Consider the following 13,882-nt stretch of genomic DNA (forward strand, 5'->3'; position numbering starts at 1 on the left):
GAGCAGTGGGGAGCAGCTGTAAATACATAAGAAGCTCGGCTCACCTGCCCGCTGCTTACCTACTGCCACGCAGCCCCGCTCCTAACAGGCCGTGGACCGGTACTAGCGGGTGGCGTGGGGGTTGGGGACCCCTGACATATGGTTTCTTTGTTTCCTGTTGCTCAAGGAGACATTTGTCCAGGTGCAGGCGTGCTGGTAGAGGCACCCAAGTCCCAGCCTAGCTTAGTTTTGCCATCTTGAAAGCAGTGTTGAATTTTCTGATTCATGAACAGGGGGTATCTTTCCATTTATTTAAAAGTTCAATTTCTCTTAGCAGTGTTTTGTAATTTTCAGTGTAGTATATAGATCTTGCTTTACCTCTCATTTCTGAAAGACATTTTTATGGGATAAAGAATTGTAAGTTGATAGTTTTTTTTCTTTCAATAGTTTAAAAATGTTATGCGACTGTCTCCTAACTTGCTTTGTTTCTCATAAGGAATCTGCCGTCAGCCTTATCTTTGTCTCTGTCTAGGCAATGTGTCCCCCTCCCCCCTCCCCCTTCCCTAGAACACCTTCCCTTTTAAGGTTTTCTCTATATCACTGGTTTTAAACAGTTTGATTATGGTATGACTTGCTGTAGTTTTCTTGTACTTGGGGTTTATTGATCTTTTTGATTCTACAACTTAGCTTGAGAGAATTGACATTGAGTTTTATTGTCGTTAAGCATGGTATGTGTCTCTTTTTGTAGGTCTTCTCTGATTTCTTTCATCAGTATTTTATAGATTTTAGTACACAGATCCTATACATGTTATATTGATTTCTAAGTATTTAATTTGGGGACTAGTTATTATACATGGTAATTCCTTTTTTAAAACGTTTACTTTTACATGTCCATTGTTAGTGTACGGAAATATAACTGATTTTTGTGTTTTGACCTTGGATCCTGCAACCTTGCTTGGCTCACATATTCCTTCCAGGAGGTGTTTTATTTTGTAGATTCCTTTGGGTTTTCTACACAAATATTTATGTTATCTGTAAATGGTGATGGTACAGCTCTTCCTTTCTAATTTATATATCTTTTATTTCTTTTTCCTGCTGTATTGCATTAGCTAAGACTTCCATTATGATGTTGAATAGGGAGGAGACCAGATTTAGAGAATGAGATGGTTTGGGTTTGGGCCTTAATTGTCATTAAAGGAGGTATTCACTTACTAATTTTAATTTTAAGCCTTTTAATTCTGCTTAATTATAAAACATGACCAATCTTTCTTGAACAAATGCATAATTTATGCTTGATCTTGTAACTTTATTTTACTGTGTATTCACAGGCTCTGGTTTCCTCTGTTAAAGGCATTGTGATGTTACTGAGGAGACATCCGGAGGAAGGCAGCGGTGGTCTGGCTGCCTCAGCTTCTGACAGTGTTCCGGAGGACGTGCCCAGTGATCAGTGTATCTACATAAAAACTGAGCGCTCCTCTGCCTGGGGCCAAGGGCAAGAGGCACAGCACCAGCTTGCCGAGTAAGACGTCTCCACTAATCTCCTGAAGTCCGGCTCACCCGCCTTACCCTAACTGAGAGTTTCCCGAGCTCCAAGTTCAGTTATTTAAAGTTTCAGAATGTTTGTAGTGCACATGAAAGTGAAATGAATCTCAGTGACAGAAACCTCTATAAACACTGGCCCTCTCCCCTCAAAGAGCTCTGAAATGGTGGGACCATCCACAGGGGCCTGCTCCAGGATTTGAGTCAACATTGCAATGAGAAGTCGGCAAGAAGAGCGTCATTTTAAGGAGCAAAAACCCACCGTCACTGCTGGAGCCCTGGCTGACCTCCTCAAGATACTCGCTCACTCACTCACGGCATTGGAAAGCAATCTCTGCCTTCAAGCAATAGATAGTCCTCAATACTACCAACCTATTACTAATTTCAAAGTTTCACTTTGTGAAAATAGGCAAGAAACATCTCACTTGTATCTGCCTTCTTAGAGTCTCAGAATTTCAGAACAGGCAGGGATGCTCTGCTGCCCCTTCTCAGCCCTGAAAAGCCCCCTCGTGGGCTGGAGTCTGTGCCCCTCATCACCGTTTCTTTCTCATATTGTCAGCCTGACTCACTTCTGGTTTCGGTGGGGGTATCCACTGCCTGTGCACCTAGCTCTCTGAGTCCGAGTCAGCTAGGTGCCCCGAGAGAGCTCCTTGAAGCCACTGCCCTGAAGAGGCATCCAGGGAGGCTCTGGGTGAGAAGGTGGGGACCTGGTCCCGGCCGTCCCTGCCTGAGTCGGGCTCACCGGGCTCGGGTGAGTTTTGGGTCGTCGTGCGCCTCAGGTCGGAGCGCCTGAGGCACTGGGCCAGCCCGTATTCCTCGCACCGAGCCCCCACAGGCATTTCCTCTGCAGGGGCCAGTCCTGCACAGGGCACATGTCAGCAAAAACTGCTGGGGAATCTGAGGAATGGAACTTATCATTCACAAGTCGTGGAGGGTACACGGCATGCCCAGGGCCTCACAGAGGGGTTATAGGGAAAGAAAGAAAGGGCGTGCATAGACCTAGGGCTCTGCCTTTTTAGAGTTTGAAGGTGGGGTGTCTAGGGTTTCGAGGAGTCACTCTTTATTGGCTAACTTAAAGCATCAGAGCAGGAAGTAGGGCACAGGAAGGTTGAGAAGCCGTGTCACTCACGAAGTCAGTTATCTGCTTACCCAGGGCTTTCTGGAAAGACCTGGCAGCTCAGCTGGTAAGGACTCTGCCTGCAGCGCAGGAGACCTGGGTCCCATCCCTGGATCAGGAAGATCCCCTGGAGAAGGGAATGGCGAACACTCCAGTATTCTTGCCTGGAGAATCTCATGGACAGAGGAGCCTGGCGGGCTACAGTCCATGGGGGTGCAGAGAGTCGGACACGGCTGAGCGACTGACGCTCACCCACTCACTCTGGAAGAGGGAGCTTCCCCTGGCTCCTTCTCTGGTGGTTTTGCCCGCGGCTGAGTAGCACAGCTGGCAACACGTCTATTCAGGATGGACATCTCTTGAAACAGACGCCTCGGCAATAAAAGCTTAATGGCAGGCATGTACGCCACAGTGAGAATCAGACATCTGACAACACAGCACTCTGCTCCCAAGAACCCATAACCTTCTTTTTACATAACTTTCTTTTGAAAGAACAATCAGGCAGTCTATTACTATGGAAGACCTCTGTGAGAGCAGGGCTCTAATGTTTGGACTTCCTTTTCTGAATTCTGGATTTTGTATCCTGTTTCACATTCTCCACTTGAACATCTGGTGGTCACTTAAGCTTCGATCCTCCCTCTGCTTTTTGTTTTGCAGATGTGGCAAAACTGACGTAGAAAACACACTGTTTTAGCCACCTTGTCTCGGAAGACACTCTCTTTTTGTTGTGTGTCCTGTCTCAAGCTAGAAATCGCAGCAGGGTTGTGCCTTTTAGTGGGAGAGATCATAGTTGTTAGGTGGCCTCATTGAGAACTTCCGAGTTTCCAGCTACAAGAGCACCGAAGTGGGAGGGAACTCCAGGAGTCCCAGCTGCTTCTCCCTCACACCCGCTCCAGGCCCAGCAGAGCCAAGGCCTGACGCTCTGCCGTTGGCAGTGGCCCTCTTCAAGGGAAGCCTAAGGGAAAGGACACCAGAAAGTGCAAGAAGCCTAAAAATGCCTGCTTGCAGAGTAAGCAGAGCTCACTGGACTCCAGCTTTCCTTCTTCCTCAGCCTCATCCAAAGACCCTCGTTGATGTATTAATAAGCAGTTACCATCAGTTCAGTTCAGTTGCTCAGTCGCGTCTGACTCTTTGTGACCCCATGAATCGCTGCATGCCAGGCCTCCCTGTCCATCACCAACTCCCAGAGTTCACTCAAACTCACGTCCATTGAGTCGGTGATGCCATCCAGCCATCTCATCCTCTGTCGTCCCCTTCTCCTCTTGCCTCCAATCCCTCCCAGCATCAGGGTCTTTTCCAGTGAGTCAACTCTTGGCATGAGGTGGCCAAAGTACTGGAGTTTCAGCTTCATCATCATTCCTTCCAATGAACACCCAGGACTGATCTCCTTTAGAATGGACTGGTTGGATCTCCTTGCAGTCCAAGGGGCTCTCAAGAGTCTTCTCCAACACCACCTTGGGTCCTGGCAGCAGCAAGATCAGGTCTCAGACCTCAGCATTGCCACTTCTCAGTTGTGGAAAGCTGGAAAAATTGTCTCACCCTTCCAGGCCTCGGTTTCCTTATCTCTAAAATGGGCCTGTGCTCTCTTGTGCTGTCGTGTCCGATTCTTTGCGACGCCATGGGCTGTAGCCCTCCCCGCTCCTCTGTTCATGGTGGGATTTTCCAGGCAAGAATACCAGAGCAGGTAGTCATTCCTACACCAGAATGGATCTAGTGCCTGCCTAATGGGATTATGATGAGGTTTCAGTGCAGCAATCCCTGTGAGTGTTTAGTGAGGTATTCACACATGGTAAGTATTTGATAAATGTCAGCTATCATGAATCCCATAATCAAGGAGCTCATGATTCAATGGGGGTAAGGTAAATTACGGTGTCACGAACGTGGTCCTGGCTGTAGCAGGTATGTGGCCAGGAGTACTGGAGCAGGGGGGCCTGGAGTGTGAGAGGGCTTGGTGGAGTCTGGTGATGGAGAAGGAGATTCCAGTGTGGGCAGAGCACAGGCTGGTCGGGGAGTGGGGTGTGCTGGGAGCACAGGCTGGGAGATTCCAGTGTGGGCAGAGCGCAGGCTGGTGGGGGTGTGCTGGGAGCACAGGCTGGGACTGGCGGGGAGGAGTCCAGGGTGCGTCAGCTCCACTCAGGCTGGGGGCTTAGTCTGCAGGCGATTGTGCCACATCCAGGAATTGGATCTGAAGAGCCGTGTGAACTTGACTTCATGACTAACCTCTTTGTGTCTCGGCTTCATCATCCGTAAAATACAGATAATAAGTAACACCTACCTCTGTCAACCAAAAAATAACACAAGAGGCTGCAAATAAGTTTGTTTGGGGTCTTAAGAATTGCAATTCAAGAGACAAAGATTCAGGTAACCCCTAAAGAGTGTTCTGGGGAAGAGAGTCGGGTTTATAAAAACAAAAAGCCATAAGGTTGTTAAAAGTTGCCTGGCGAGGACTCTCCTGGTAGCCCAGTGGTTAGGAGTCTGCCTGCCTGTGCAGGGACACCAGTTTGAGCCGTGGTCCAGGAAGATCCCACATGCCTCGGAACAGCTAAGCCCGTGTGCCCCAACTACTGAACCCTAGCTCTAGAGCCCACGCATCGTAGCTGCTGTGGCCCACACGCCCAGTCCGTGCTCTGCAGCAAGAGAAGCCGCTGCCGTGAGGAGCCGGTGCATCACAGCCAAGACCCAGCAAAACCAAAAACAAATAAAATAAAAATTTTTTTTAAAGTTGGCTGGCAAGAACTGTGACAGCCTCTAATACAACCCAGAAAACGTTTGTCCTTAAGGAATCACAGACTGTTTCAGGGTAGAGGTCCGAAAGATGGACGGGGGCCTCGGGTTCTGGCAGACATTCTGGATGTTGTCACCAGGTCAAAAGGTCAGATTCCATCCAGGCTGCGTCGCCCCTGAGTCCCACTTTCTCAGGGGCCTCCTGGCTCCGTTCTGGGGACTGAGCAAGACCAACCCATTTTGATTTTCCCTGCACACCTCCTAGGATTTGAGTTAATCTGTGGAAAGCTTGCAGAAGAATGTCTGCCCATAATACTTCACACGTGACAGCTGTTAGTGGAATGTCTTTGGAAGTTTTCCAAGATGAGGAGTTTCAAATCGGTCTGTCAATCTGTGAATGTCTCTTCGTCTTCTAGGAACGTGCTGCGTGAAGTACTGAGACGTAAACGCCCCGTCATTTGTTTTAACGCAAAGGATTTTGTGAGAACAGCGCTGCAGTTGTTCGGTGACGATGGCAGTTGGAAGTGTGGTACGTTTCAGATTTATCATCTCCCACGGATGTAACTGTCCCACAGCGATTCCTCCTGGGGATGGGAGCGCGGTGAGGACTGCCGTGTTGCACAACTCAGAGGTTGGGGGGAGTCACAGCTGCTCGGCACTACCCACGCAGCCAGCCACATGCCCTGAGCGCAGAGGCACTTCCCCTCTGTGTTTTACATGATTAGAGTTTTTCAAGTATGTATTACTTTTGTGTTTAAAATAGGGAAGAAGTAACATGTGGCTTGGTAGATGAATTTATTGTCACCACAAACAGCTGTAAACTCTCTAAGAATTAAACTAAAGCCAGAGTGCTGCTGCTGCTGCTGCTGCTGCTAAGTCGCTTCAGTCGTGTCCGACTCTGTGCGACCCCACAGACTGCAGCCCACCAGAATCCCCTGTCCCTGGGATTCTCCAGGCAAGAACACTGGAGTGGGTTGCCATTTCCTTCTCCAATGCATGAAAGTGAAAAGTGGAAGTGAAGTTGTGCGGTCGTGTACGACTCTTCGTGACCCCATGGACTGCAGCCTACCAGACTCCTCCGTCCATGGGATTTTCCAAGCAAGAGTACTGGAGTGGGGTGCTATTGCCTTCTCCGTTTATTTAACATTATTAAAAAGAATTTTAGAAACCTTTTTTTTTTTTTTTTTTTACTAGATAGACATGTAATAAAGCAAATATAGAAAGAATGTTCATTGCAGAGGCTGGGTAGTGGATACACGAGTATTCACTGTGCAGTCCTTTTCAAACTGTCTGAATGTTTGAAAATATTTATAGTAAGATGGCTCTAGTGGTAAAGAGCCCATCTACCCATGCAGGAGACGTAAGAGATGCAGGCTTGATCCCTGGATCGGGAAGATCCCCTGCAGAAGGGAATGGCAACCCACTCCAGTATTCTTGCCTGGGAAATCCCATGGACAGAGGAGCCTGGTGGCTACAGTCCACGGGGTCACAAAGAGTTGGAAGCAACTTAGCATGCACACAAGGCATTGGGAAAAAAAAAGTTTTTATTGTACAAAATTCCCAAGACAATATAAAGTACATGTGATACAGTAAGATATGTTTGGTGTTTATCCCTGGTTCATGGCTCTCAGCTCCCAAAACCCAAGCCATCTCCAGGGTGCTGAGTGTCCTCCATGTGCTAATGAGCACTGGGGGCTGGAGGCAGCAGGGCTTCAGGGCGGGAGTGGTCAGCAGAAAGAGGAGGCTCTACTGAGGCCCGGAGCTTTCAGTGTGACCCGCCACCTCCAGGAAGGGGAGAGGGGCTGGAGACCAGTGACTTAGTCAGCCACACTGAGGTAATGAAGCCTGCATAAAATGCCCTCATGGTGGGATTCCCAGGTGAGCAGCCCGGGTGCTGGGAGGGGGCACAGCTGGACTGGGTGTGGTTCTGTGCCCGCCGTGCCGTGCCCTGTGCACTCTGCCGCCTGGCTGTTCCTGGGCTGTAGGCTTCCTAATAAAGAGGTGTGAGTACACAGGGTGCTTACAGCAAAGGGTGGGCCCTGCGGAGGGCGCGTGGGAACCTCCCCTGGCTTCCAGCTGCGTGGTGGGAGGCACAGCAGGCCCGGGGCTGGGGGCTGGTGCCGGAGGTGGGGCCATCCGTGGAGCTGAGGCTTGAGCTGCAGGGTCTGCGCTCACTGCTGGGAGTTTGTGGACACGCGGCTGCGTCTGCAGAGAACGGCAGGCATGTGGGGGGACACAGCAGACAACACTTGGCCCAGTTCCAACAGCTGTCAACTCTGTCCAGTCTTTGTTCCCCACTAGTTCCAAACCTCTGTCCCCTGGGTTATTTTGTAGCACGTCCCAAGCATCGTATTACTGATCTGTAATGTTTCAATCAGATGAATAAAATATGAGGATTTCAGTTTTCAGATGGCTTGCTCATCATCTCTCCCTAAAACAGCCATAATCTGTTCGTATCATTAGCTATCCAGGCAACGTTTGTACTTGCCCAGTTGTCTTTAAATAGCTTTGCTTGTTTTTGTTTCTTGCAGTTTGATTGAATCGGGATCCAAACACGGGTCTGGGTGGCCCTAAACTCGGGCTGGGTGTGATGTGTCTCCCCAGTTTTCTTGCGTCTTCTCTCCTTCTGTGTCTTTTCTTGCCATTATTTTGTCATTGCCGGAGTCCAGCTCCAGCAGCCAGAGATTCAACCTGAAGCGGTGAGCGGTGTCGGCAAGAAACGAGACAGCCTCTCAGTTTTCTTGGACTGCCTGTTTATTTCAGTTCAAGATTTTCTTTTGTACTTTTACTAAAGCAGTAGGTCAGAAGTTTGACATTTTCAGTTTCCCCTCACCCAGATTTATTATCTCCATAAATCATTGTTGCTCTTCAAACAGAGTTCCTGCTTCAGCGGTTCTCTGGAAATCAGCTTTACCATCTATTATCTACTCCCTCTTATGTGTCCTATAGTTAACTTGTGATTACATTGTAACTCATGCTACATTCCTCAGTTTATTTCTTATCTTTCTAAATCCTGTTTGCCCCTAACATCCTGAGCTCACTATCTCTTAATAAGGCTTCTAGCTATAGTACCTCTAAAATTCCTAACCTCTATAAGGTGTAGTAAAATATGCTAACATTACAACATTCCTTAAATTTTCAACATCTAACTATTTTAATTATTTCTAAGCCCTAAATTCAGTAAACTCCTTTGCCATAAACATTTTCCTCACAAACAGGCTTCAGATAACAATCCCTCCCATGTCCTCAAGCTGCGGCCTATGTGCTCATCCTGGAACACTCTTTTGTAAAAGTCCTTGAACAAATGTCAATGACTAACTTTATGAATTATTTTCTGAGCACAGCTGCAGAAGGCTTTGCGCCTTCTCATGCTCCTCTCAAGAACAATAAGCACCTTAATATTCCTTTTCAGTCAACTCAGCCGAGGAAAGGAAACAACAAGTCAGAATCACAAAGCCTAACTCCTTCATCCCGGGTCCATGCCTGCGGGACAAAGAGAGGGGGCTGGGGCCGTGCCTCCATTTTGTCAGTAATGCCTAACGCGGCTCCCGACATGTCATTGTGACTTGTTGTTTCCTTTCCTCGGCTGAGAATCACAAAGCCTAACTCCTTCATCCCGGGTCCATGCCTGCGGGACAAAGAGAGGGGGCTGGGGCCGTGCCTCCATTTTGTCAGTAATGCCTAACGCGGCTCCCGACATGTCATTGTTGACAGACCAGGGTTTCATCCTATGGGATTTCTCTTTCTTGTCTTTTAACATGTTCTCTCTTGTCTGTTTCTTCTGTACTGAGACCCAGGGGCCTGATCAGATTCGGGCTAGAGTTTGGGAGTGCAAGCCTGCTTCCTAGTCTCGATCCTAGCTCTGAGCGGTATCGTGTCCTTCTGTCAGGAAATGCATGAGACCTGGTTGTAATGCTCGGTTGTTTACCTTTTTTGTGGTATTTGAATTGTTTTTGTGATTTCATAGGTTGAATCTTCTCTATCTTTCATACTTGTCACATTAGAATCCATTTTCAATCTCTTCATTTTTTAGTTTAAAAGCATTTCCTTTTTTTCATCTTATTTTTAAACATACTTAAGGCATTATCTATTGCACTTATTTACTTTTGTATATTGACAGTTTCTTGTTGACTATGAGGAGAGTCTGAAACGCAGTACCTGGGTACAATCTCAGAAATGACACAGTGATGTTGGTTCGTTTCCAAGGCAAACCATTTAATATCACAGTGATCCAAGTCTATGCCCCAGCCACTAATGCTGAAGACGCTGAAGTTGAACAGGTCTATGATGACCTACAAGACCTTCTACAACTAACACCCAAAAAACATATCCTTTTCATCATAGGGGACTGGAATGCAAAAGTAGGAAGTCAAGAGATACCTGGAGTAACAGGCAAGTTTGGCCTTGGAGTATAAAATGAGGCAGGACTAACAGTTTTGCCAAGAGAACACACTGGTCATAGCAGTATGTTCCAACAACATAAGAGACAACTCTACACATGGACATCACCAGATGGTCAATATTGAAATCAGATTGATTATATTCTTTGCAGTCAAAGATGGAGAAGCTCTATAGTCAGCAAAAACAAGACCGGGAGCTGACTGTGGGTCAGATCATGAATTCCGTACTGCCAAATTCAGGCTTATATTGAAGAAAGTAGGAAATACCACTAGACCACTCAGGTATGACCTAAATCAAATCCCTTAGAATTATACAGAGGAAGCGACAAATAGACTCAAGGGATTAGATCTGACAGAGTGTCTGAAGAGCTATGGACGGAGGTTTGTAACATTGTACAGGAGGCAGTGAACAAAACCAACCCCAAGAAAAAGAAATGCAACAAGGCAAAATGGTTGTCTGAAGAGGCCTTATAAACAGCTGAGAAAAGAAGTGAAAGGCAAAGGAGAAAAGGAAAGATATATTCATCTGAATGCAGAGTTCCAAAGAACAGCAAGGAGAGATAAGAAAGCCTTCCTCAGCGATCAATGCAAAGAAATAGAGGAAAACAATAGAATGGGAAAGACTAGAGATCTCTTCAAGAAAATTAGAGATACCAAGGGAACATTTCATGCAAAGATGGGCTTGATAAAGGACAGAAATAGTATGGACCTAACAGAAGCAGAAGATACTAAGAAGAGGTGGCAAGAATACACAGAAGAACTATTCAAAAAAGATCTTCACGACCCAGATAATCACGATGGTGTGATCACTGACCTAGAGCCAGACATCCTGGAGTGTGAAGTCAAGTGGGCCTTAGGAAGCATCACTACGAACAAAGCTAGTGGAGGTGATGGAATTCCAGTTGAGCTATTGCAAATCCTGAAAGATGATGCTGTGAAAGTGCTGCACTCAATATGCCAGCAAATCTCAAAAATTCAGCAGTGGCCACGAGACTGGAAAAGGTCAGTTTTCATTTTAATCCCAAAGAAGGGCAATGCCAAAGAATGTTCAGACTACTGCACAATTGCATTCATCTTACACACTAGCAAAGTAATGCTCAAAATTCTCCAAGCAAGGTTTCAATAGTACGTGAACCTAGAACTTCCAGATGTTTGAACTGGATTTGGAAAAGGCAGAGGAACCAGAGATCAAATTGCCAACATCTGTTGGATCATAGAAAAAGGAAGAAAGTTCCAGAAAAACATCTACTTCTGCTCTATTGACTATGCCAAAGCCTTTGACTGTGTGGATCACAACAAACTGTGGAAAATTCTGAAAAATATGGGAATACCACACCACCTTCCTTACCTGCCTCCTGAGAAACCTGTGTGCAGGTCAAGAAGCAACAGTTGTTAGAACTGGACATGAAACAACAGACTGGTTCCAGGTTGGGAAAGGAGTACATCAAGGCTGTATATTGTCACCCTGCTTGTTTAACTTATATGCAGAGTACATTATTCGAAATGCCAGACTGGATGAAGTTCAAGCTGGAATCAAGATTTCTGGAAGAAATATCAATAACCTCAGATATGCAGATGATGACATAACCCTTATGGCAGAAAGCAAAGAGGAACTAAAGAGCCTCTTAATGAAGTTGAAAGAGGAGAGTGAAAATGCTGGCTTAAAACTCAACATTTAAAAAACGAAGATCATGGCATCTTGGTCCCATCACTTCATGGGAAATAGATGGGAAAACAATGAAAACAGTGAGAGCCTTTATTTTTGGGGGGGCTCCAAAATCACTGTGGATGGTGACTGCAGCCATGAAATTAAAAGACACTTGCTCCTTGGAAGAAAAGCTACGATCAACCTAGACAGCACATTAAAAAGCAGAGACATACACTACTTTTCTGACAAAAGTCCATCTAGTCAAAGCTGTGGTTTTTCCAATAGTCATGTATGGATGTGAGAGTTGGACCATAAAGAAAGCTACGCACTGAAGAATTGACGCTTTTGAACCATGGTGTTGGAGAAGACTCTTGAAAGTCCCTTGGACAGTAAAATCAAATCAGTCAATCCTGAAGGAAATCAGTCCTGAATATTCATTGGAAGGACTGATGCTCAAGCTGAAGCTCCAATACTTTAGCCACCTGATGTGAAGAATGGATTCCTTGGAAAAAACCCCGATGATCAGAAAGATTGAAGGTGGGAGGAAAAGGAAACGACAGAGTATGAGATGGTTGGATGGCATCACCAACTTGATGGACATGAGTTTGAGTAAGCTCCAGGAGTTGGTGATGGACAGGGAAGCCTGGCATGCTGCAGTCCATGGGGTCGCAAAGAGTCAGACACAACTGAGAGACTGAACTGAACTGATTGCCAGTTTAGTTTTTATTTCAGAAATGGTTTTTTGGTTTTACTTTGCTTTCCTGAATTCTTTTGTCTATTTATCAAGTTTTTCTTTTACTAAGTCACCTAATCTCTTAAGTATTTCTAACTGAGTTCTTCATTTTCATGCTAAGTCACTTAAATCGTGTCTGACTCTTCGGACTGTAGCCCTCCAGGCTCCTCTGTTTGTGGGGTTCTCCAGGCAAGAATACTGAAGTGGAATGCCATGCCCACCTCCAGGGGATCTTCTCAACCAAGGGATCAAACTTGTGTCTCTTATGTCTCCGGCACTAGCAGGCAGGTTCTTTACCACCATAACTTCTATCATTTTCTTAATTTTTCTTAGCTCATTCACCATCTGTGTTGTTGGCACTTCTTTTCCAATACCTGACATTCTCCCTGGTGTGGGGCTTGTCCTAATAGCTTCAGTTTAGTTACAAGAGTTTGTAGGAAACAGTCCCCAGACCATTCCAGTGCTGCAGGCCTTCCCCAGGGTTTTTCAAAAGCATTTGTTGATAAGAACCCTTACTTTTGGAATACTAGAGCTTTGAAAGGGAGACGGAATGAAATCGTGTGGCTGGGTCAGTGTTGGCAGACACGGTTATATAAAGTCCTGATGGCTGATGGCGGCAGGCAGGCAGAGTGCTGGCCGACTTCCTGTCCCCCAGAGTTCCAAATCTGTCAACACAGGTGACTTCCCGGCTATCAGAAAAATAGCGACGATACTGGCTGCTTGGGTAAATATAAATCTCTTAGACTACTGTGATTTAAATATGCCAGAAAATATAATGCTTAGTGTGATGTGATCTAAGACTACAGTTTTATTTAAAGACCAACTCTTTGTCATGGTGAAGCACACTTCAAAATGTTATAGCAACTTCAGAGAGCAGTCACTCAGGATTGCCAGACTTGTCTCTTAATTTATCAGTCCCCTCATCCTTTTATTACTCCGGCTCCAGGTCCAAAATACTCTGGTACTAAAATATATTAGGCAAATATCACTTTTTTTTTTTTTTTAAAGAAGCACCTTCAGGACTTCTCTGGTGGTCTACTGTTTAAGACTCCAAGCTTCCAACACAGGGGTGTGGGTTTGATCTGTGGTCAGGGAACTAAGATCCCACATGCGGCATGGCGCGGCCAAAAAACAAAATAAAAATTTAAAAAGTGCATATTCATATGTGTCCCACGGCTACTTCTGGTAATCTTTTCTCCCAGTTTTCAGAGGAGAAGACTACGAGGTGAGGGGTGAAGCGGCCTTGCCCTGAGTGTCTTTGCACACGTCACGTGCAGCACTGCAGGGCTCCTCCCAGCAGGGCACTGCACAGATCACCCCACGCGTCCTCCTTCTCTCTCGAGACTCGGGAAACTGACACCCCAATGCCGGGTCAGGGAGGCTGCCCCGCAGCTGGGTGGAGGAGGGGAGACTTGGGACGAGTGAAAGTGGGGAGACACACGGTTGAAAAGAGAGGTGCACGGGGCAGAGAGAGGCTCCAGAGCAGGGAGAAAAGTGAGGCAAGATGGCAAGGGCGGGGCTGAGGCTTCCGACTGCCGTCTCTTTCAGCTTCATTGAGAGTTAGTTTGGGATGGATTCCCCATGGAGACTGGCTGTGTGGGACCTGGCTGGTGGAGACCACTCTTAGCAAAGGCTCAGCCTTCTTCAGGAGTGACAGAGCGTCACTTGTTGCTTAGCTCTGTGAAGGAGGAGGTGGTAGGACTGTAGCTGTTAATGCAAGCCTTGTTATTGCTGTCCAGTTGCTC

The 13,882-nt window shown here is 46.5% G+C and overlaps 1 protein-coding gene across 1 annotated transcript in view; it reads left to right on the forward strand.

Annotated features, from left to right (window-relative positions):
* POLN (DNA polymerase nu) overlaps positions 1-13,882 on the forward strand; it is a 151,554-nt gene that overhangs the window by 32,120 nt on the left and 105,552 nt on the right. The window contains exons 5-6 of the mRNA XM_027545335.1: positions 1,308-1,498; positions 5,773-5,885. Of these exons, the coding sequence (XP_027401136.1) occupies positions 1,308-1,498; positions 5,773-5,885 (304 nt within the window). The remainder of the gene's footprint in view (positions 1-1,307; positions 1,499-5,772; positions 5,886-13,882) is intronic.

Source organism: Bos indicus x Bos taurus, chromosome 6, assembly GCF_003369695.1.
Source record: "Bos indicus x Bos taurus breed Angus x Brahman F1 hybrid chromosome 6, Bos_hybrid_MaternalHap_v2.0, whole genome shotgun sequence".
Lineage (NCBI taxonomy): Eukaryota > Metazoa > Chordata > Mammalia > Artiodactyla > Bovidae > Bos > Bos indicus x Bos taurus.